At 37.6% G+C, this 23495-nt stretch overlaps 1 protein-coding gene across 4 annotated transcripts in view; it reads left to right on the forward strand.

The window, feature by feature from the left end:
• ZNF385D (zinc finger protein 385D) overlaps window positions 1-18205 on the forward strand; it is a 464447-nt gene extending 446242 nt beyond the window's left edge. For all 4 annotated transcript variants that reach the window (XM_076331202.1, XM_076331200.1, XM_076331204.1 and 1 more), the window contains 4 exons: window positions 7034-7267; window positions 9216-9394; window positions 10748-10849; window positions 14889-18205. In XM_076331202.1, coding sequence (XP_076187317.1) covers window positions 7034-7267; window positions 9216-9394; window positions 10748-10849; window positions 14889-15122 — 749 coding nt within the window. In that variant the 3' untranslated portion in view covers window positions 15123-18205. The remainder of the gene's footprint in view (window positions 1-7033; window positions 7268-9215; window positions 9395-10747; window positions 10850-14888) is intronic.
• The last annotated feature ends 5290 nt before the right edge of the window (window positions 18206-23495 follow it).

Below are 23495 nucleotides of genomic sequence, written 5' to 3' on the forward strand. Positions count from 1 at the left end.
TTGGCCTCCGTGCTGCAGAAAGGTACATTCAAGGCAAATTCATTTTACTGTAGTATATCTTACAGAACCTTTTTCTTTAGTGGGCTTTTAGCTTTTAAGGAATTGGTTTTGATTCCTTGTTTTTTACTGGTGGTAAACTCAACTGATGCTCAATTTCTGCTCATGCATTAAGATAAACTACAAATATATTTTTGATTGTGTTTGCTTTTATGTTTGCTTTTACTTAAAAGTTGGGAAATGCATACTGAAGCATGTGCAAATGTAAAACTGGTGGCAGTTTGCCAGTGTAGCCTTTGATGTTGCCAAACATGAGAGACCTATGTATAGGATAATACAGCTTTCCTTCTATATATGTGATCAAACCACCATGTGCATGTTTTATTTCTTAAGAGCAATGTTTTACATTGCAGCCTCCAAACTAAAAATGTAACTATCGAAATGAAATCTAACACCCTGCCTTATGTATAACCTTCAAGTTAGAGTCGAAATAGAAAATGTGTTATTTTAGCAGGGCTGCTGAGCCCACAATCTGCAAAAATCCTCTTTGCACTTGACTGTGAGCTCCACCCTTTAAACAAACACTTTGTCCTGGTTTCAAATCGAATTTTTCACCACATGAATCTCATTAACTAAACGGAAAGAGTAGCTTCAGCCAGCAACCCGTTCTTCCCCCTGCAGCTCCCTGCGCGGGGACCCTTTCACTCGTAGCTGGTGAAAGCCGTTTTTCTTCTGCCTGGCTGAGGAGAAATCTATACGATAGAAAGGACAGCTCAGCGCCCGAACCCAGTCGTCACCAAGAGTTGCTTAAAATAACTTGAAAAATAAATGTTTTCTCCTCATCGTCTCCTTTCCTTCCAGTCATGTTTTTGTCAGCTACATTTGTCCAAGAACCCAAAACTCAGATGCAGTGTGACATTTCCCTACCTTCCTCCTTCCCTTTCCACAGGCCTTTTACCCCCAGCTGTTGCTGTTGCTGCCAGCTCCGTTCAATTAACCTCAACAGGAATGCAGTCATCCGTCTGCGGTTAATCCTGTTCAGGATTAATGAACTGTGCTTTAAACCAAGGGAACTGCTAGTAAAAATGAGGTATAATTTCATTAGAAAATTGTGTACTGCTAATTAATGAAGAAGGTCATTTTAGGACTTGGCAGAATTGAGTTTAACTGGAGAAAAAAAATCCACAGAGCAAATACGTGAAGTTTGCTACTTTCTCTTCACTCTGGCTCTCTGTGGACACCTTTTGCCACCAGACGTCCTGTTTTCTGTCTCCCTCCAAGCAGGTCACCACCAAGGCATGTCACCAGGAAGCACGGAGTAGAGGCAGCAGTAAAACGAGGCCACTTGTTGTGGAGCCACTTGTTTCTTCATCCTTTGTTTCTGAGTGATGAACACTGTGTGTAATGTGATTTATTTAAGTGTTAAAAAACAGGGACTGGTCAAAATACTAAGGTCATTCCTTCTCCAGTTATGAACGAAGAAAGTTCCTGGTATTTGGCTTTCATGCTGGTCCTGGGAAAGTTTGCAGTCCTTCAGTTTCTCAGTAGTGCTTGTTCTGTACATTTGAACAAAGGCTTGGGCAATACCTTAGATACGTTCAGCCTTTCACTTTCTTGATATCAAAAGCAATCACGATGGACACCTAGACAAAGCAAAGTAACAAGGAACTTTAGCAAGAAAGTGACTGACAAACCAGGGCAGTGACAGGGGTAGGGAGAGAAAACAGGTCGATAGCTGGTGTTTAAAAAACAAGATCAGAAAAGGCAGCTCATCAAAAATTTTCAAATTCTGCTCCTGTTTGGTCACACACAGCTTTGTTCACTACTTCAGAGCTCTTGACTCTTCCATTATGGCATATTAATCATAAATATAATAATATAATCATAAAGTAATGAATTACACAACTGTCATTCAGATATTTTGATCTTTTATACCAAAAAAACTGTGATGTACGGTACTTAACTCTCTAAACCATGCTGTTATAATCAGTTTTTTCTTGCAAAAAAATTACATGGGTCCTTCTAAGTTCTAAAAATGTACTTGTGACTCTCCAAGTAAAACATTCTGGGAAAGATATATCTATAAAAAAATAGATTGAATCCAGGTTTTGAAAGTAAAACTAAGTCTAATGACTGGAATTTTCATAATATGACACCGAAAGAATTTTCTGTACAATATATTGTAATGGGCCAAATACCCACCAACCACAAAATATGCAAGTTTGTATTCTGCACATGTAAAGAAGGAGGGGTCAATACATTTGAGTCAAAATTCCTCAGTGTTGTGTTTAAGTGCCAGAGCCAATGTGCTAGCACGCATGCTTATGTTTTAGCATATGAGTACAGAAAGTCAGCCAAACATGAAAAAAAGTCAATCGCAGTTATTTTTGGGATGGTACTTTGTTTTTGATATACTCCACTGTTATATTTATAGATTCAAAAGAAATTACATCTTATTTTCAAATGTAATTACCACAGGGGACATAGAGCATGGGATTTTCAAAGCAGCCCAAGGAAATTGAGGACCCAGTTCTTAGTAGGCAGGAAAATAATACGCCGAGACATATTGAACATGCCAGTATCAAGCACCCGTACGGGAGTATTCTGTTACTTGATGTGCGTTTGCTATAAGTGAGCCAGCTGACAATGTTTTTGCAATACTAAGAGGTCTTATAGTATAGTAAAATATTTCATATCAAGTTCTGTTTGTCATGAGAAAGAATGTGCTTTCTAGTTTCTGGGGAGGGGTGGGTGTTTGGGTTTTTTGGTTTTTCCTGGACAGCATTATGGGCCAAATGCTCAATCCTTTTATATCAAAGGCAAAGTTTGATTTAAATGAGACCAGAATGCATGGGTATGTGCTAAATCAGATATTTTTAAATGTATGCCACTTGAGATTGCGGAAGAAAAAACATGCTCATAAATAGTTGTGATTTGTTTGAAGTCAGAGCACTTTTCTCTCTGTGGGTCTATTTATAGTTTCAGGATAAGAAATTCTTATGCTTAGTAGCAGGAACTGATGAGTGAGACTTTCACACACTCAGAAGAAGAACATGAGTTGTAATTTTCTGTTTCTTCAGCCTAAAGAGAATTCATGAGTCTTGTAGCTGGGATAGAAAATTAATCCTGCTTACTTAAGAGGACCTTTATCACACACTTGCAGTTTTCCACTTGAACTATGGTATCCGTATTACCCAAAGGAGTCAATTCTCACAGAATGTTTTTCATCTGGCTTTGTCTTCTTGTTAAAATAAATCTTTGATTTTGCCAGTGACCAAGATTAGATTTTAATGTAATTTTTTTGTACTTTTAATTTTTATTCTGTTGCTATATTAAGACTGGGAACACAAATGGATTATTGTGAATCCTGAAGTGTTCCCTTTTTTTGCTGCTGGAGTCCAGTTCCATACAATATTAGCAATCAGCTTCTATGCCAAAGCCAAGCGGTGACAGTTGCAATAATGAATATTTGCTGCAGGCCACTGGTATGAAAATAGCACAGTGCTGCAAGCCTGCGTCACCAGAAACAAATCTTCCATTTGACTGTGACTGAATTTCCAGCTCGATTTTAGATCATTTATTATTGAAATAGTTCTTAAAGCACTGTCATAATATAATGTTAAGAAATGCTGATTCAGGCTTCAAGGCATCAATTCAAATGCCTTCCTACTCCTTTTTCGTGGTTGGGGTTTTTTTTAATCCTTTATACCTTTAATGCTGTACCCTGTATTTAAGGCACTGAACTGTATACAGGCAGCAACACTGTAATATATTCAGAGAGAGACATGCTGGTTAGGTTAGAAGTTCTGGTGAGAAGAGGATTTGAATTCCCTCTTTGTAAGCTTACTTGTCAGCTTTTAGAATGTTTTCTCCTGAATTGCTGCAGATAATTCTAAAGTTTATATGAGGAGGAGCAGCTTTGCATCTTTAAATGTGTCATGGCTTTTACATGGTGAACTTCGATGGTGTTTTCTTGTATATGTTTTGATGTCATTAATGCATTTGCATTAGTGGAATATATAATGTATTAATCTAGGGCACCTTTTGAAAATGCAGAATATATGCACCAAACTGATTTTTTTTTTAGTTGAAGAATATGCTGATGACATTTACCATTTTTAGTTTAATTTTTATATACAATGCTGCTTTCACGTGTGCATATCAAAATACCCTCAAAAGGACTAACATAATTGGTTGTATTTTCTTTTCGCTTTAAAATAATTACGTAGTGAAATATTAGATCAACATAGATATAGGCGATCAGATAAGTGAAGCAGAATAAAATCTGCAGGTTTTTTTGTTTGTTTGTTCATTGCCTCAGGTTTTCCTATGGAAAATAAAGAAATTATGATCTATATTTTGCTTAGGGCAAAATACTGACCCTTGCACTACAAAGCTGGTAATGGTGATTGATGTACATATCTAATTTCCTGCAAGATTAGTATGAGCACCAACCTTGTCATCAATCCTGAGAGAATGTTAATGTCTTCTTTTTCTTTTCCTTCCCTCACCCTGGCGCCATCTGCCCTCTGCCTTCCTTTTCACCAGGAAAGTACATTGGCTAGACTTACTACTGTACAATAGTACCAGGATGGAGAAACTGAAGTTTTAAAAGCAGTGTTATGTACTGCTGGGAGTGGGCTTTTGAGGAAAATAATTTCACTGCAGCAACTTTCAACTGAAAGAAAGCCAACATCACCATGGATTCTCTGGGATGGGAAAGGAGTGATTAGTTAAATGTATAATTTTGTGGACAGATCTACAAAGGCTTCATTTACTCATCAGTTTCCCAACAAAAGATTTAATATTTCAAAATAGTGTTTTTCTTTTGAAACATTATTGTTGGTCTGTAGAAAATAATAAGAGAATGTTCAGCAAGGTAACACCATTCCTTCTGCACCAGTATTTGACATCCCCAGTACCTTCAGGATATAACCACATCCAGACTCACTCTCAGGAAAAAAAAATACTTTGATCAGACCTTGAATGTGACCTTATTTTTGCTATATGCTTTAATGCCTGGCAATATGTAGAATATTCACATGACAAACTCTGCTTTCTTGGATTTATGAATAACAATTTTTAAAAACCCTCTGGGAGAATATGTGGAAACATTACAAAATATATGTAAGAAAAAAAATGTATAGAAATTAATAGGGCTTGAAGGGTCCTATTCCCACTGACTGAAAGGGGATCATACCTGGGTTGCTCCTGCAGATATTTGTTCAGCCAGTTCCAAGTTCTCCAGTAGGCAATATTTCCTGATCTCTGTAGGTAGGCTATTCTCAGGCTTTACAAGCTTTAATATTAGAAAGAATTTCCTGATGTCTAATCTAAGTCTCTCTTGCTCTAATCTAATAGTCCTTGTCCTAGTAGGAGGGATCAAGGAGAAGGGTTTATTCTCTTATTTTTAGCTACCTTCTACAGATATGGAAAACGTTGTCAGTGTTTACCCTTCATCTTCCGTATTCACAGACAATATATTCTAAACCTCTAATTTGTTTTGGCTTCCTCCATCACAACCCCTCTCTTGTTGGTTTGCATTTGTATTGCTGCTGGATTAACAACAAAGCAAGTAATTGTTAATTTTTGACGTTGCAGTCCCCAAGCTGGACACAGGGCCTCCAGCGCTGATTAGAGGAGAAAAAAATACTTCATAAATCTTTCACTTTGCACTTTCAATATGGTGGGGACCTTTTTCATAACACAGTGATGTAAGAGATCTGTGTTCATCTTATCTGCTACTGAAAACTTTTTCTGAAAAAACAAACCAACCAACCCAAAATCAATCAAACAAACAAACAAACAAAAAAACCCAAAAGCAGTACTGGGGCTGTTCTTCATCCTGTTTTAATAGATCAGATTAATACTACTGAGTGTGGATTCCTGCAATTGCCTTTACTGAAAAGTGTCTAATTTTCTGGACTGTTTCTCCAATGCCTATGTTGGAAAGTACCCAATACCAGGAGTATCTCAGTAAAGTGAGTAAGATTTTTTACAGGGGAAGCTGCTACTCAGTAGGCTTAGTATGACAAAATACAACACTGCAAAGGCAGAACAGCTCCTGTCCTTTCTCTCCTTCTCCTGTCCCTTACTTGCCATCTTCTCCACTGGCTCAGTGCTGGATCTTACTGTCCTCTACCCTGCTAAGTACTTAACTACCAAATGATACTGCCATATCCAAATGTCATGTATATATTATTCAAACCACAATATCATTGTGTATTTTCTCTCTTTTGGATTTGAAAACTACAGAAAAAGCACAAGTCCTTAGATGCAAGCACTAGGTTTCCAAATAGATTTAGCTATATAACATGCTTACAGTTTTTCCAAACATACTACTGATACACAGAACAGAAATCTTATTAGTGTTTGTGTAGGTCTCAGGTATAGAATGTTGTATATTTAATTACTCTTATTAGTATGTATTGTTAGTATGCAATAATAATGCATGGATAAATGCATTAATAATTACCTTCATTCATTTAATATTAGTTTTGGCTAATATCAAGTGAAGTATCAATTTAACGTTTTATTTTATCAGATATCAAGAACATACAATTATTTTCATTTTAGTTTTATTAGTACAGAATGTTAAAACTTTAACTTGGCTACTCAATCAGTGCAAGTATTATGCAGTACTATGGCAGTTTATGTGTCTGAAGTGCTGCGTATAAATTTTAACTGCCTATTGTACTGGTCATTTAAATGACCTCTTTTAGTGGATTATCTTTCAGTTGTACAGTACGGTCTTAGTGACCTGTCTTTTCAGTTTACGTATTCTGTTTTTAATGGGTGTTAGCAGAATGCAGGAGACAGAATACGTGGCATTTTGATACATGGGAGTACTGTATTTTGTAACCACACAAAATACAAAGAATAAGGTCAGATTTAGTTCATTACCGTTAGTCAAACCATCACCAGCACAATCTGGCTCTCTGTGTGGTTACAGCATTAGGATGCAAACAAGCAAATGCCAAAGGTCACAACCTTTTTTTTTGTTTTGTTTGTTTCCATCTCCTCTCTTTGCCCACAGACGTTACCACAGGGACACCAGCAATATCAACGACGACAACCGTGGAAATCCGGAAGAGCAGTGTTATGACAACTGAGATCACCTCTAAAGTGGAGAAAATCCCCACGACAGCCACTAGCAGCACCACATGCCCTTCCGTTGAGACTGAGGAAGAAAAAGCAAAAAGACTGCTGTACTGTTCACTATGCAAAGTCGCTGTCAACTCTGCCTCGCAGCTGGAGGCGCACAACAGTGGTGAGATGGAGCAGTGCTTGCTTTCTTCTTTTCCTTGTGTCTCAAGAGCTCTGCAATTATCTTCCCCTGAATAGATTAGATCTCTTGCAGAAGGGACAAAGAGGTGGCAGAAAACTGGCAATTACATGGAATTCATTAACTATTAGAGAATAAAAATGACAGGCAAAGAGGCTTTCGTAAAGGGGGAAGAAAGGAATTTTATTGCATGCAAGTTATCCATTTTCTTACATTTTAACTTTTGCAGCTTCCAAACCTTATAGAGCTAAATGACAGCTCATGCTTCATTACCTTTGGTGTTCAGAGTTTGCATACTTTTGTTTGTGCCAGCTAGCAAACTGAGTGTGAATGCCATTAGTTTTGTTTGAAATCTAACAAATTAAAGCTGAAAGAGGGAGCATCAGTCAGTCGGAGTTCAACGATGAGAGTTAGAATTCTTAGCTCCATATTGTCTGTTAATAACTTGTTAAAATTATGTATATTTTTCCTTTCTTTTCATCAACTGATAGCAACTGCTGCATGAGAGTTGAATGAGTAATTGCTTACCTCCATCTTTCTTAATTTTTAAGCCTTTTCTTGTTATTAGAGCTAGTGGCATCGATAAGTTCCGGTAGTAGAGAGCCATCATTCACAGTCACTATTTTAGGCATCTTATTGATTGGCTTTGTGGTGAGCAGGGTTAAAAGATCTTGGGATTTAATATGGTGGCAATGACCACCTATTACAATCCTACAGAAAAACTCCTGATTTTGGATGTCAGGGGTTACCTGCCTGCAGGGTAAACAGAGTTAGGAGACAGGCAGAGAACCTTAGGTTTGAAACATAGAGACATTATGAGATACCTGCAGCAAGACGATCAATGGTTTTATGATGTAATAAAAAAAGAAATAACTTTGGCATGTCTATAGAATCCACTCAAATTAAAAAGGAAATGATAATTTGTTGGTATTCATGAGAAACAAAGCCTAATCAGTTTTGAATGCTGTGTTTGCTGTATGCCAGATCTTCAACTGGTGAAAATTCAAGTTCATAAAGCTGTACCCATTTAACCTATTTAATTTCATATGAGGGTTAGACTCTAAATATTCTTCTGATCAAGATGAGAGTCAAAACATTATTCTGAATATTTAAGCACAACTCTCCAAGTTTTTGCTGTCTATGCTGATAAACTGTGTGTGTGCTCACACACATGCATGCTTGTAAAAGTGTACATGTGGATGCATACAATTATCAGTGGCACACTAATTCTGTACATGGTAGTAGTCCATTATCATCACAGACTACCTGTGTGGCAGTTAACAGTGTAAGAAACTGTCTGGTCTGAATAAAGGTAAAGCAACAGGACACTATTGTTTTCTATCCAATCTTTATTTTAATAAAAAATGCAAGTGCATTTTTCTCACATGTATGTTTCTCACACGTTTTGGTTTCTGTCCAGGCCATTAAGGATCCATAGGTTGCTGCCAGGAACCTCTGCCCCTTTTTGATTTGGAGACTAATTAGTTAATTACAGACTTAAGTGTAAGCTACCTAATACATACTGTTTGTCAATCCATTCAGGAGGACTACAAATCAAAGCCTACTACATCTTTAATAGCTAAATTACTCTTCCTTTGCAACTACAATTCAGGTCTTATTAGCAGCAGGAGTTAATGAGAAAAGTCACACCCATTTAACTTCACATCAGGATACCTGATTGTGCCACTACTTACTGGTGTGGCTGCTTTGTTCTAGTGCATTACCTACAGATATGTAATTTAATAATTAAATATCATATGTGAAATATTGTTACATTGGTATGAATCTGATACAGACAAACACAGGCATAATCCAAGGATAGCACGTGGCACCAAGCTGAGGTTCATATGATTTTCTTTTAAAAAGAAAATAAAACAATGAATGCAACCAAATTGCCAAAGTTGTTTCTGTTTCCCATTTCTAATGTCTCCAGGGACTAAGCACAAAACTATGCTGGAAGCTCGGAATGGAAGTGGAACCATAAAAGCCTTTCCCCGGGCAGGCGTAAAAGGCAAAGGACCTGTGAATAAAGGAAACACAGGCCTTCAGAACAAAACATTTCACTGTGAAATATGTGATGTGCACGTAAACTCTGAGACACAACTGAAACAGGTACTCAGCTAGCTTGCAGAGTGTGAATCCTTGGCTGTTCTTTGTTTTCATGGTGATAAAGTACCAACACAATCAGCATGTGTCACTCTAACAGTTCACGTCCAAATGGAGCTTACGGATTTTGCCCTTTGTACTTGTCTTTCATGCTGTATGTTTTGTTTTGGATATGATTTTCCCTTGCACAGAATATATTTACTCAAAAGCTCTTGATTATATATATGTCTTAAAGAGTTATAGGAGCTGTAAGCTGCAACATGTCTAAAGTTGTCTGAAGACAACTGTCTTTAGACTACTATAATTGTCATGAGCTAATAAACCTGCCATTTAGTATACTGACTGATATTTGCCTTGACAAAGATGTGGAGGTGGGTGCAGCCAGTATTTTCACAAAACACTGAATAACCTGCTTAGAAACGCGGGATGGAGAGGATTTGTAATATTTTTTTATCAGCGTTACTCTGTAACTGAGAAGCATGACCTCTAAATTGCAATTACACTAAGTTATGTTCAGTCATTCTTCAGATGAACAAAGCCTTTGTTCTGAAAAACACTTAGTTTAATTCCACATGCCTTTTGGAATTAAATACTTGTTAAGGTACTTTACAAGAATGAAGATAAATTCTGTAATGGACAATAGCAATACTTGTCTTCTGCTTTCAGGAGAAAAAAATGTCCAGTTCTTTGTCTTTTTTCGCGAGAACTCTCTTAAGAAAATCAAAGTAAAAATATAGTTCTGAAAAAGGTCCCTTACGTCTAATACTGCAGTAAAGTCTGTGTGGAAGGATTCTCGTAAAATCTCATAGATTTTATGAAGAAGATAATGGATTTTGTGGGTCTTTTTCATTGTCACTTAGTTTGATATGTAACCATCTTTCAGCTGAAATCTTAAAAGGATGTCTAGGCTTCTTAGGGATTTAAACAATTTTCTGACATTTCCCCCCCCCCCCCAAATAGGGGATGCTCTACTATCTAATATTCTTCCAAAACTTTCTATCAGCAGTGCGTTGAATTTGATGGGTGCTTTATAGAGATAGGGAGGAATTTTTCCAAGGCTTCTATCTTTGACCTGATTCAGGTCCTGTTGAAGTTAACAAAGGTGAGAAAATCATTGACTACAGTGGAAGCAGAGTTGAACTGAGCACTGTGGAAAATCACAGTCCCAATATGTGATGCACAAAGAATCATTCAAATTGGAACAGACCCTATTCCCGTTCGTTATTGAATTAGTCAAAGTAATGCTGTTGTGGAGAGCAGTAGCCTTCAGTATTGGAGGACCCTTGTGTAAAGCAGAATCTGAAATGATCTATTAAGGAAATATCACTCTTTCCCCCCCCCCCAAATGTATTTTAACAGCACATAAGCAGTAGAAGGCACAAAGACAGAGCTGCTGGGAAGCCGCCTAAACCTAAATACAGCCCTTACAACAAACTCCAAAAGGGAACACATCCTCTAGGGGTAAGCCAATCACCTTTTTATTTTACTTTTATTTTAACCCTGCTGAGTAGTTTTTTTAGAAAATGTAAGTGGAAAAATGTTTAAAATGAGAGGAACAGTGTAAGCAATGGGGGTTATACAAGTGTCTGAATGAGCCCATGGAAGCCCACAGGGGACTTTATATGTATTTTGATGGGTGTTTTTTGTAGCTACTCTGAATAACCTCAGAAAAGAAGCTTGTTTCCAAGGTCATTAGAGAGCAACAGACGAAAGAAACATCCAGATGTCAAACAGGATTTTTCCAGTTTTCACCAAGGACAATAGTGATGAAACAACTAAATAAAACATAAAACCTTTATCCTTATTCATAAAATTATTCAGATAACAATTTAAACAATTAAAAAAATCTATCTCTTATTTCATTCCACTCAGTTTCAGGATGGTTCCGGTCACATTTTCGACTGCCAGGATAAACTATCTGAAACACAGTTCTTACTAGCTTCAAAAGCTGAGAAAAAGGTTTACTTTTTAATAAAAAACCCTGCTAGGATCCTGCCATTAGTTAAGAAACAGTTTATATTGTGGGTGGGATAGTGAAACATCTGACATTTATCTCCATCAGATAAACTGCATGATTGTTTTATGTGCCATGGTGTTTTGTAAGGGTTTATAGATGGTTTTGGCAGGGGGAGGATGTTGATTCATTGGCCTCATAGAGATTAGCCCCTTATTCCTTGACCATCTTCTCTAATGCAGGCAGAATATGGAGCTTTTTTCTGTGAAAACCCAGTTCTCTTTAAGTTGAGTTAAAGCTCTTTTCTTGACAACAGAAAGTGTGTCCTTGTTGGGGCAGCCCTCATGATAGGTATATTCACGCACGATTCAGTTGGGTAGGAGCTCTCCTAGATGTTGTAGTATAATGCAGTGCACCATTCTGGTACATCCACTAGTGGGGAAATAGCCCCATAGGGTTTTTCAGTAATCCACCAGGAAGACCAAGGTCTCCAATACATATAAGCTATGCCGAAAGGAATAAAAAATATGTAATTAGGTAAGTAGGATATGGAATCACTAAAGCCTCTCTGACAGGGTTATTATTCCTTTAGGAAATTCTTTGTTTCCTAGGGTATGAAAATAACTATTACATTACTGTTGGTGTTGTGCACAGTTCTCTATTTGCCAATTTATGTAATGGTGACTTCTGAGAACTCCAGCCAAGGATCAAGGCATTTAGTTGCTGCACAGATGAATAAAGGCAACATGTCCTTTTCCTGCTCCCTCACTCCCAATTGCTCACAATATACAAGTCAGTCCAGAGGTGAGCAAAGAGGCAAAGGGGATTTAAGAAGGAGTAGGACAGAGGCTACACTGAGAAAGGATAAGAGCAGTTCTCCATTTAGTCTTTTTGCTTTTGAATAGAAAAAATACCAAAATTGATGTCACTGGAAATGCAGAATGGCATAGCAACAAGCCAAAGATGTGCTAATTTTATTTTGAATGTAAATGTTTTAGATGAGCTGTAGACTTTTTCTCTACTCTCTGTTAATTTTTCAAGTCATTTACTGTCCCTTAGTTTACTTCATTGAAAAGGAAACGAGTAATGGGTACGTTACTCTTAATGTTGACCTGTGTGTTAATTAGTACTTGCAGAGACATTTGAAGTGAAGGCACAACATAGTGTATATACTAAATATTACTGCTTTTGCAGCTATCTTGAACAGAACCGTGTTGTGTTGATAAATTGACTGAAAAGCTATCTAACTTCATTAGAAGTTCCTGATTCCTCCAAGAATGGCAAGATCACAGAATCACAGTTAATATAAAGTCACGTAAGATCTTTGGTCTTCATGACAAAAAATGTATGAGCATCACCAAATTTTTTTTCTACAGAAGTTAGAAAAAGGACATACTACATTTTCATAGCTTTTCTAGACCAAAAACTTTCCAATGCCATGTTTTCAATATCATCTGTACTCCTTTGTCTAGTCTAGTTTTGCAGGCTTCAGAGAAAGGAGCTTTATGAATTCCCACAGTACTATTTCAGAGTTTAAGAAATCTTGTAATGTTGGGACTTACTTGATATTTCTTCAAGCCACAAATGTCCAGCGTGTATAAAATACTACACTGGAGAGAAAGAGGTTATCAGGCATTATCAGTCCAAACTTTCTGCAGTAAAATAGCTCTTATGAAAACATCCTTCACTGGGAATTCTTGACCACAATTAGAGTCCTGTTCTTTTTTTTGAGAGAGAGTTTTTTTTTCTTGTCTGTTCTAAACAAGGCTGAAAAAAAGTATTTACTAAAAAATGTAAGGAAGGAGGAAAAAGTCAAATGCTCAGCAAGGGAAGAAGACAGCTTGGATCAGTGAGTGTAACACTGATCAAGGAAAAGATCAGATCATTGCTTTTCATAGGCACCATGAGGAATTTTGCGTCTAGCATCCATTATGTCCTCCATTAAGAGAATTACAGAATCTGGTCCCCTCTGAGTTTCTCTCCCAGAGCTTTAAAAGACATTGAGGCCATCAGAGTTGCCAATGGGTATTAGGAAAATTCAAAATCCTGTATCCATCTGGCTGGTAAAGAACCAACAGATTTTTTTGGAATATGGTGATAGTGTAATGATGAAACTCGCTGGTGGTTCATGCCAGACTGCTCCTGTCCTTGCTTTCTGACTATTCACTCACCAAGATACTGTTGAGTGGAAAGTATCAGACTGATATAGTGCAAGTTAATTATTTAAAAGCCCTTTTCAATTCAAGGATGAGAAATTGTGTTTCCCTGTGAGTGAGAAGTGTCCATACTTACACTGAGATGTACCACAGCATGGTACATATATTCATATTCCGTATATTCAATACCACATATTCAGACTTACGTTCTTTGCAAAGGGCCTCAGATCATGCCAGGACACAGATCCACCAAAAGTCCATCAGAGCCAATGGGAACTTTTCTTTGTCAGTGGATGAGGTTTCTATTCTTATCTCAGAGTTATAAAACCAGAACAAGAAAGGTATTCAGGTTCCTGGCTTCTCATTAGAAACTTGAAATCCCATCAAAATCTGCAGAAATCTATACAGACTACTCTGATGTTCATTTGTATGCATACCAAATTTAAATTCTCTTAAATAATAATGGACCTCCGTGAGTATTTTCAGTCTGGGAAAAGCTTGAGTTTATCTTTTTTCTTTTTGGAAACTCTAAATGAGGAGTTTTTCAAATTCTATTTGGTAGTACACAAGACTCATGATTTAAACATTTTTAAAGCAGAAGCCTCAGTGACAGTAACAAAAATACCATGGTTTGGCACCATACTAAATTATATAGGCAAGAGTTTTTCATGACAACATTTTAAAATATATGCCACTTTTTTCACAGTCCTTGTAGGAATGAACAGTATCTTGGTAAAAAAACATTTGAAGACACAGCAAGATGACATAGGGTAGCACCCATAGAATTCATCACCTATTTGAACATATGAAACATTAGGAGATTTTCATAACCAGTGCAAGATAAGCTTTGTTTATTTGCTTGTTATTAGAGGCAGGAACTAATAAAGAGGAGCTAGCTGGAGATCTTAATTTTAAGTAGAACTTGCATCTTAATGATAAAACCAAAAGTACCTTCTTAGCCAGACAAGGGAACAGGATGTGTTTTCATTCTGCTCTGGTCTCTATCATAAAGCTGTCCAGATGGAGGTCTTTTAATTGATAGCTAATTCTTCTTTATTTAATTCTTGCAGGGTACATGCAGCTTTACTTTGGTGCAGATTGCCCAGCCCCTTTTTAGGTTTGCTTTGATTTCTAATCTCGAATTAAATTATAAGTCTCAGTGATAAGGCATGAACATTGAAACTCTGTCCCCAACCAAATCCTGCTCACCCTTGTCCAATGCGTGAGAGCGTATCTCCTGTCGCAAGCCTGCAGCTCGTAGAGACAGTAGCCACTACAAGGCCTCTCTTACTTGATTTTGCACTTACAATCTTAAGTCAAATTCCCTGTTGTGTAGCTAATATGAACAAATTATGTCTCTCTGTTTGTTTGTTTTGTCTCTTTCCCACAGGTAAAATTAGTATTTTCAAAGGAACCTTCAAAGCCGATGGCTCCACGAATCTTACCAAATCCTCTAGCAGCTGCAGCAGCAGCTGCTGCTGTGGCTGTGAATTCCCCCTTCAGTCTTCGAACAGCCCCAGCAGCCACCCTTTTCCAGACTTCAGCACTTCCTCCAGCACTCCTACGACCAGCTCCAGGGCCTATACGGACCACCCATACTCCTGTGCTGTTTGCTCCTTACTGAACTCCAAACAGGAATTAATTGTACTGCAATAATTTTTCAAATCAAAACAAACAAACAAAAAAGAAAATCAAGAACATTGAACTATGCAGTGTTTATTTATAGTTTAAAGTATATATGAAGAGCCAGGACTTTTGATAGAGAACTGAACAAATTCTAAAAGGGGGAATGGGCAGTATTTTCTCCAGATGAGAACATTCCTCTTGAGTATTGATCGTTTTAGAACTGATCTCCAGCATTGACTTGTAGTGACATATAAAACTTATGAAGCCTTTTGACTGTGCTTTTTGGCACATATTTCCCTGCAATGTCTTTCCTGCTTTATGAAACAACTTACAAATTTGTCTAAAGGGCATTAACTGGTTCCAATGTACATAAAATACTTTATTCTGTAGATTAAAGAAGAAGGAAAAAAAAGAAACACTGTGAATAGTAGTACCCTTACCAATCCTCCTGCCAAATCAGCAGTTACTGGGTATTTATCTGAACAAAAGTAGATACAATAGATGTCTTGTAAAACAGTAGTATTGTGTCTCTATCTATGCCACTAGGTTTCTAACAGAGTTGCAAAAGATAAAATGAACAAATTACGTTGCTTTGGTAAGCAGTCAAAAATGATGACAATAATGTGGAGCTGTTCCTGGTGAGCAAAAATTGTTTTCCTCACCCGTAGAGGAATGGGTGTGAAGATAATCTATGGTTACGGCAAAGTAAATGATAAAGAAGATTTAGTGGGGGAGAAAAACAAAAAAATCCAGATGCTGTACACAGAATAGGTCGAACTTTTATTTAACTGAGAACGTATGTGTACAGTGTGTGTATATTCAAAAGGTGCAATACATACAGGATAGATCAATGTTTAAGGCATGCCAGTGGACAGCAAAAAATACACTCTTGTCATGAAACAGGCCTGACACTTTAGTGTTGAGCAGAGGGAAGACACAAATGGGTTACACATAGTCATAACTAGCAAATGAAAAGCAGGAGAGAAATCCTGGCCTCATTTAAGTCAGCATGAGGTTCCTCCTGACTGCAATGTAGCCAGAATTTCATCCCAAGAATGGCACATATTCTTTTTATATCACACCAGTGGGAGAGTCTGTAGATACAGGTAACATTTTTTGCAATAGGCTTAGTCTTAGAAACAGATTTATTCTCTTGTTTTATTTCCTACTGATGTGATATAAAATGTCTTAGTAGACCTATAAAATGTAAACAGCAACACATGAGATACATATTGCGAGATAACTGCACATTGTGGGTTTGGAACAAATACAACCTTTAGGATCTGAAGGGACCCTTGAATTCTGTAGCTGACCTTTATGTATGGACAGCTTAAAGCCTTATATATTTACTGTGAGGCTTAAAGGGGTTGACTGTGTCCCTTTAAAGTAAGATTTATCAGGGGTATATATAGATATATTGTATATATGTTAGAGTAAGAAAAATAACTTATAAACAGAAAATCTACTATATAAAATAATTATATAACCATTGAGTTTCACATGTGGGTCATTAAGTGGTAAGTAACAAACAGCAGAGAAAAAAATAGACTTCTTGAATCTGATTCTTGCTGCCTGCTTTTTCCCATAGGGAGCTGAAAAGTATCTATTAATATTATGGAGTGCGCTGCTGAGTCACATGCGACCACTCTGATGTGTAGCTAAGTGAAATGCCTACCATACATTTAGGAGGAATAAAATTTAAAAACATAATTTAAGTTTAGATGGGGAAATGATTTGAAAGATTTTATTAAAAGGTAGTAATGCAAAATATTGACCATGTGGTGGTTATATAATACTGCCTGTGGTTAATATGGACAGTTGAGAGATATAGAGGATGGGAATATACAGCACTTTTGACTTGCAGTTCATCAGTGAGCCTTCCATATACATTGGTATTTGCCATTTTTTAAACCTCTCTGCATTTAGATTTTATAAAAAAATATATATAAAAAGAGAGAAAGAAGAGGTTCCATGGATGTCTGTGTCCAAAGAATTCCAAAGAGATGCATTTATTTATCTAGAAGTATTAAAATAAGTTCTATATTATGTATTTGTATTTCATCCAGTTTATTTGCAAACGTTTGTGCCTTGAAATGAAATGGGCTTTTGATTATACTTAATTCACTCCTATGTAGCCATGAAAAAGATGCGATGGTGATTTCAGGGCTGGTTACTAGCTGGATTGCTTTGGCCCAATTTCCAAAACAAGAAGAGTATGAGTAAGATCCTGAAGCCAAGTTTAGGCACCTAAATAACTAGGGGCTGACATTTAAAAGGGCTCCCTACTCTACAGCTCCCAGTAAAGAGGCAGTAAACAGGCCAGCCTTCAAAACCTGCACCTACCACTCAATTTAGAAAATGTTTCCTTTTATTTGGGTACATAAATATAGTGTAGTGTAGTAACGTTCAACTCCTCTTAGCAAAACCTTGGCCTTGGTCTTTCAAGCCTGCTTTCAACCTTCCATCTTTTTGCAGAAGTTGTAGTGCCATTGCCAGCTGTGTTCAGTTTCCTCCTTGAATAGGGCACCGGTTTTCAAGCTGTGCTCCATGAACCACCGTTTATCTCCAGAGCCTTTTGTAATAGACTGTGTAAGTAAGAGCTTGCTAAATGAGCAGAGGAGGACTGGCGTTTTGGGAAGGGAGAAGGTCTGGGAAGGCGATCTTTTCCCCATGAAAAAAATACACAGATGGGAAAAAGGGGAGACCCACAAATAACCTGTAGGCTCTTACGCATGGCCTTCTGGTGCATGGACACCTGCTGTACATCCTGCCATGTTGTTGTGATGCCATCAAAATCAACAGGCTGATCCTTGCCAAAATGTGGCCTGTGGCATGTATGGAGGCACAGTACTAAGGGCAGAGTTAATACAAGTTTTGCTAGAAATAAAAAGAGTGTCATTCCAACTACTTTCATCAGCTAATTTGCAATGACACCTTCAGTTTTCTTGGACCTCTTTTGTCACAGTGCTCTATGGAACAAGTTTTTGTTCACACAAGTCTCTTTTAAATTTCAGCTGTAAACAACAAACTCAATTCTTTTTATGTCTCTTACTCACTACCTAATAAAGGATAAAGCCTAAATGTTAGAATGTATAGTGGATTTTCTGTGCCTTGCTGTTCCACCACCCTCTTGGTCAGTAACAAGTCAACTTACCCGGGATGTCAGCACAAGTTTTATTATATATATATATATGTCAAGGAAAATACTGGCACAGTGATCTGATTGGGCAAGGGCAGCTTCCAGTCAAGGGTATGTCCACAGTAGCTGACAAAGGAGCTAGCAAACAGAAGACACTTTACACCTACTTGCCAATACATTCAATATGGAGAGCACTATAAAAGAAAAATGTGTCATCATATTTCATATTACAGTAACACGCCAGGGCCAAGAGGAAGCCTAAAGCACAAGGAAACAGATCATTTCATCGAAGACACAGTCACTCACTGGAATAACAGTGTGAATCAGCCTGCAGGGAAATGGCTGGGTATGAACTTGGAAAAACAAATAGGTTCAGGGATGTTTTCTTAAATTCCATACAAAGTGTTAAAGAATGACTATTCTGTTCTGACCCAAAGAGATGGTATTTTTGTGGGAGGGATATATATATATTTATATTTTTACTCTATCTGCATTTTTCCAACTATCTCTGGCTTCAAACCTTTGTTCTGAAGGATCATCATTGCTCTGAACCATGAAATCAGTTACCTTCTTGAAAGCTGCTGTAAAAGCTGATGTGAGAGGTCAGGAAGCAAACGGTATAAGTATGATGATCTAAAATGAAAAAAAAATGAACCGGCCATGTCAAGGAATATTGTATTTGAAAAGTATACATCTTTATTTTAAGATAAATTAAAGTTATATAAAATTAAGAGTAGCTAAATAAAGTTAATATAACTAGAAGAATTACATCTGTCATTTTAGTACTGGAATATTACAATTGGCTCTGTATTTTAAAAGATAAAAAGACTTTTAAGATGCTGGGTCAATGCAAGGATGCTATGGGTAAATTTAATGTCTCACACTCATTATCTTCCAGTTACGCCAGGAATACCATAACTGAATGGACCTGCCCTGTGTCACTTCTATTCTGATCCCCAAAGATACAGTAGAGCATTGGCCTGATATTCCCTGAAAGCTGAAATCATGCTTCTTAGGAGCCCCTGCTTCTGCCTTCTGCTCCCAGTAAACACGTAGTTTTTAGAGTCTCTTCAAAGCATCTTGGGAATTTCTATCTTAACATCTCTCATTTTTTACAAAAACAAATGTCATTTTATGAACATAAGACCAAAGCTGAGGAGCAAGACCTGAAAAGGTAGAAGCAAGACCTGAAAAGGTTTCTTCATGATTACAACATTCTTGTGGCTAAATACGAAGCACAGATACCCAAATTGTTTGGCTGCACAAATCTCTCTGCAAACATGTGAAGTCGGAAGCCTAAACCACTTTATAAGGAATCTGTTCTTTTTATTATTATAGGTGTCTGAATTTCCATTTTTAAAATTGACTTCAGCACAGTTCAGGCTTCAGGGCTCCAAGCACCTAAAGCTCACAAGAAAATAACCGTGGGCTTCCTGTTTACCTAGATGCATGTTAAAATGCGAGCCAATGCTATGTAAAATAGTACAGATTTTTTTTTACATCACATCTTCCCTTGTTCTCATTGTTTATCTGTAAGTGCCATTACTTCAGTGCTAGTGAATCATACAGAAGCTTCTGTGCTGGTATTCAGTGTATGACTGAAAGAAATAGTAATACTGATAAATCCTATCTTAAACTAGTCAAAATCTCAAACACACAGTTAAGGGTTTAGTCAAGGACAAGAGCTTTATGCCCTCTCACACCTACAGGTTTATTAAAATTCAGGACCATTTAGGAGTAAATGTAACTATCTGGAGGATGGTTATTACATAGCCTGATCTGAAATGTCAGGGTCTGAAAGAGTCTGTGCTCCAGACCGAAATTAAGAATCCTATGAAAACCATAATGCTCTTAACCCTGGGACTCCTGAAAGCAGTTGCAAAGATCTTTGACTTCAGTAGAGGCAATTTTTTGCCCTGGGTGCCTGAGGCCTTTTGCAGTCATGCTGTGTACTGCAATTAGGTGTCATTCAACTCTGATTCAGTATTGATGTATTGATAAAGAAACGAAGCTGAGCCTGAAACATGATTAGTAGCTACCTAGTTCCTGTGATCAGCTTCATGCTGGGACGATGCTTGGGTGGTGAAATAAGAAGAGTCAAAAGAGTCAATGTAAAGAAACTGGTAAACTAATTTGATCCCTTTTCCTTGTGCAATGTTCTTATATGGAACTTGTGAGGCATTAACAAGCTGGGACATTCAAGAGTTCCTGGATAAAACATAGGAACCTTGAAGGTCATGAGATCTTAACTTTAAAAATAATTTTGATGAGAAAGATGATGAGAAAGAACCCAGAAGACTTTCTTTGGCTTAGGTACTTCAGTGACTTTGTAGCAATGGTCTTCACACTAGTCGCACTGTCAGCACACTGACATTTGTGCTGTTCACAACAGAAATTGAACATTTGACACCCATAATTAGGAAGAAGTATAGTTGTCAATATTCATTGCATAGGTATTGGTCACTCAATTACAGGACACAAGAATTTTCCTTGGAAAAAGGAAATCCTTTGTGCTTGGAAATCCTTGAAATGCATGGAAATCCATGCATTCATGTCTGTTCATACCAGCCAAGATATCACTGCATCTCTTCAACACCTGGATCTCCAGAAAGGATGTCCATATTTTTTATTTGTTTTCATTACTATTTGATTTTTCTTCTATGTTTCTTTATTCATAGTTTAATTTCTCATGTGAATGAACAGAATCCATAAGTTTAAATATGCACTTAAGAAGTTGGTATTCATCAAGCCCCCTGTTGGATCATTTGATCAGAGTCGATAAATTGAATAAAAAATTTAAAGCAGCAGTACCATAGTAGTAATAATATATTATGAATAGAGAGCATCTGTATCCTACAGTGCTCTTTACCTAATCTAGTCAGAGTTTTATGACACAGACAGCTCTTTAGTCTTTCACAGTTTCCTGAAATGTTCATCTTTTAGGATTCTTCAAAGGTTTAATTAAATGTAAATGTTATTTCTTATGTTCAGTAACAATAGCTATATATTTCTGAGTGCAAAGGCAATAGAAAAAAGGATAAAACCCATAAACTATTTTCACACTATAAGTGCCTGCAGCATTTGTTAACTTCAGCCCTTTCTCTGCTTGCGGCTGATGGCTGGCATTTGCCATGGGAACCGTTCTCATTGACACATGTATCAGGTGAAAATTGTCTGCTCAAAACACAGTCTGCCAAGTGCAAACGTTCTTTTGGGGTACAACAAAGTGGGAGATGATAGCATATGGGCAAAGCTATGCCTTTATAACAGCCTGTTATAACTCCCCAAAACTGCCTGGTGGCTCAGTGGGGAGAGGCAGCACCCACACAGGTTCCTAATGTGGTCATTCTGTCATATTTAGAACACAGAGGATGTCAATTTGAAAAAAATCCTGATTTGAGGATTTTTTACAAGTGCTTCAGTTTGGGGATGATGTCCCCCCCAAAATATAATCTTTCTTTCAGACATATTTTCAGCGTAGTCTTGTCCATGACATTATTGCCAGTCAAACCGCTATCTGAATCTGTTTTGTCCATCAGAATAAAACCATGAAGGTAAGTTTTGGTACCCAGAAGGAGGACCCAAGAAGAAAAAATAAAAATGTAATGAGCCTCAAGTTGGGTCACTTTTTTTTTACTTCCTGTAGTTGCCTAAGTCCTAGCAGCTTGCTGAGATGTAGGTGTTAATCGAAGAGAAAAGGTCTGTTTCTTTCTTCTACTGTTTTTATAGTTTTAGAAAGGAGATGGAAACAGCTGTAGCTCTTTATCCAATGATTCACACACTAACCTCCATGTAGTCGATCGGACAAGTGTCTACACACGTATTGCCTCCCTGTATATACACAGCTCTTACTTCCCTCCCATCCCTCTCCTGAATGACGTTTTGTGACTCCCCCAGCAGGATGGGACACTGCAAGGAGCATTAAAAAGGGAAAAAAACACAAACCCACCCACTTATGGGGTGTATAATATGGTATATGGGCATATGGGTGTATAATATGGGTATGTAATATTCCCTTCAGTGGTATAATCTAACCAAGCACGTGGCTGGAGTTTTGCACTGAGCCCCTCGTTACAGTATTGGCCGCTTTAAATGGTGACCATTGAAACCAATCTTGTTGGCTGTGCTACAGTTAAGACTTCTCCCTATCTGTGTAAGATTCTCTGTTCTCCTCTGGGGTATTTTGCATGGCAAGTGAATCCCTGGAAGAAAAGCTAGAGCTATTTTCATCTCCTTTACAAAGCTATGAAAAGCAGTAGGAAAAAAAAGAAACTGGCCTTTCATGTTTTATTGATATCTGCATTCCAGCTAACTGTCAGGAACTTTGCTGCAGTAAATACTTTAGAAGCTCTTCAGTGCTGCTCCGTGAGACAGGATGCAATGGATCACTATTCCGTGCAACAGACACTTAATCCAGAGCAGTGTGCAAATCATCTACTCTATGCCACCAACTCACTAAAAACCTTAAACTTCAGTAAAAAAGCCTTAAACTTCAGTAAAAAAGCCTCAAGACCTACCAGGGCCCGCTGAAAGCATTGGAGATGAAGAGCACACGTTACATGATGTGGTGTCAAAGAACTGCCAGGAGGGCATCCAGGTGAGTCCAACAGCTGCATTACATTAGGGCAAGAGAGGATAATGGTTCAGGCAATTTAATGTAGGGAAGTTCCTTCTGAACCCAAATGTGAGAACGAGTTTAACCCCAATGAGTGCACTGCAACCACTGGGAACTGGAGAAGTTTGTTGGTATCATTGATCAATATATTTCCACCTATGGACAATCTCCAACATTGCAGTAAAAGACATTCAACCTGAGACCAAGTTATTCATCAGGATAATTAAATATTCTTCCTAGGCCTTATAGATAACCAGCATAAGCCTTCATTTAGTGACACAATGCACATTTAAATTAGTGGGTACTAGGAGTACTGAAGGCTTCACAAAAACTGGCCCTGATCCATTCACACTTCAGAAACGCTGTAAATTTAGATGATATTTTTATAAGTCCAAGAGTAAAATTTCATGGTCTGGTAGTCTGTAATAATAGTTTTGACTGATAAATAGTCAATATAATGTCTCTAATTAAAAAAGGGTGGAGGGAGGTGACTGGGGCAATTATACCTTGCTGTTTAAAACCCCTGATAATTGCCTGAGGGCTTTTTAAAGGTCAGAGTTATCAGTGACATGGAAAAGGCAGCGAGCTAGAAAACAACTGTGTCTTCTCAAAGGTAA

Source organism: Aptenodytes patagonicus, chromosome 2 (assembly GCF_965638725.1).
Source record: "Aptenodytes patagonicus chromosome 2, bAptPat1.pri.cur, whole genome shotgun sequence".
Lineage (NCBI taxonomy): Eukaryota > Metazoa > Chordata > Aves > Sphenisciformes > Spheniscidae > Aptenodytes > Aptenodytes patagonicus.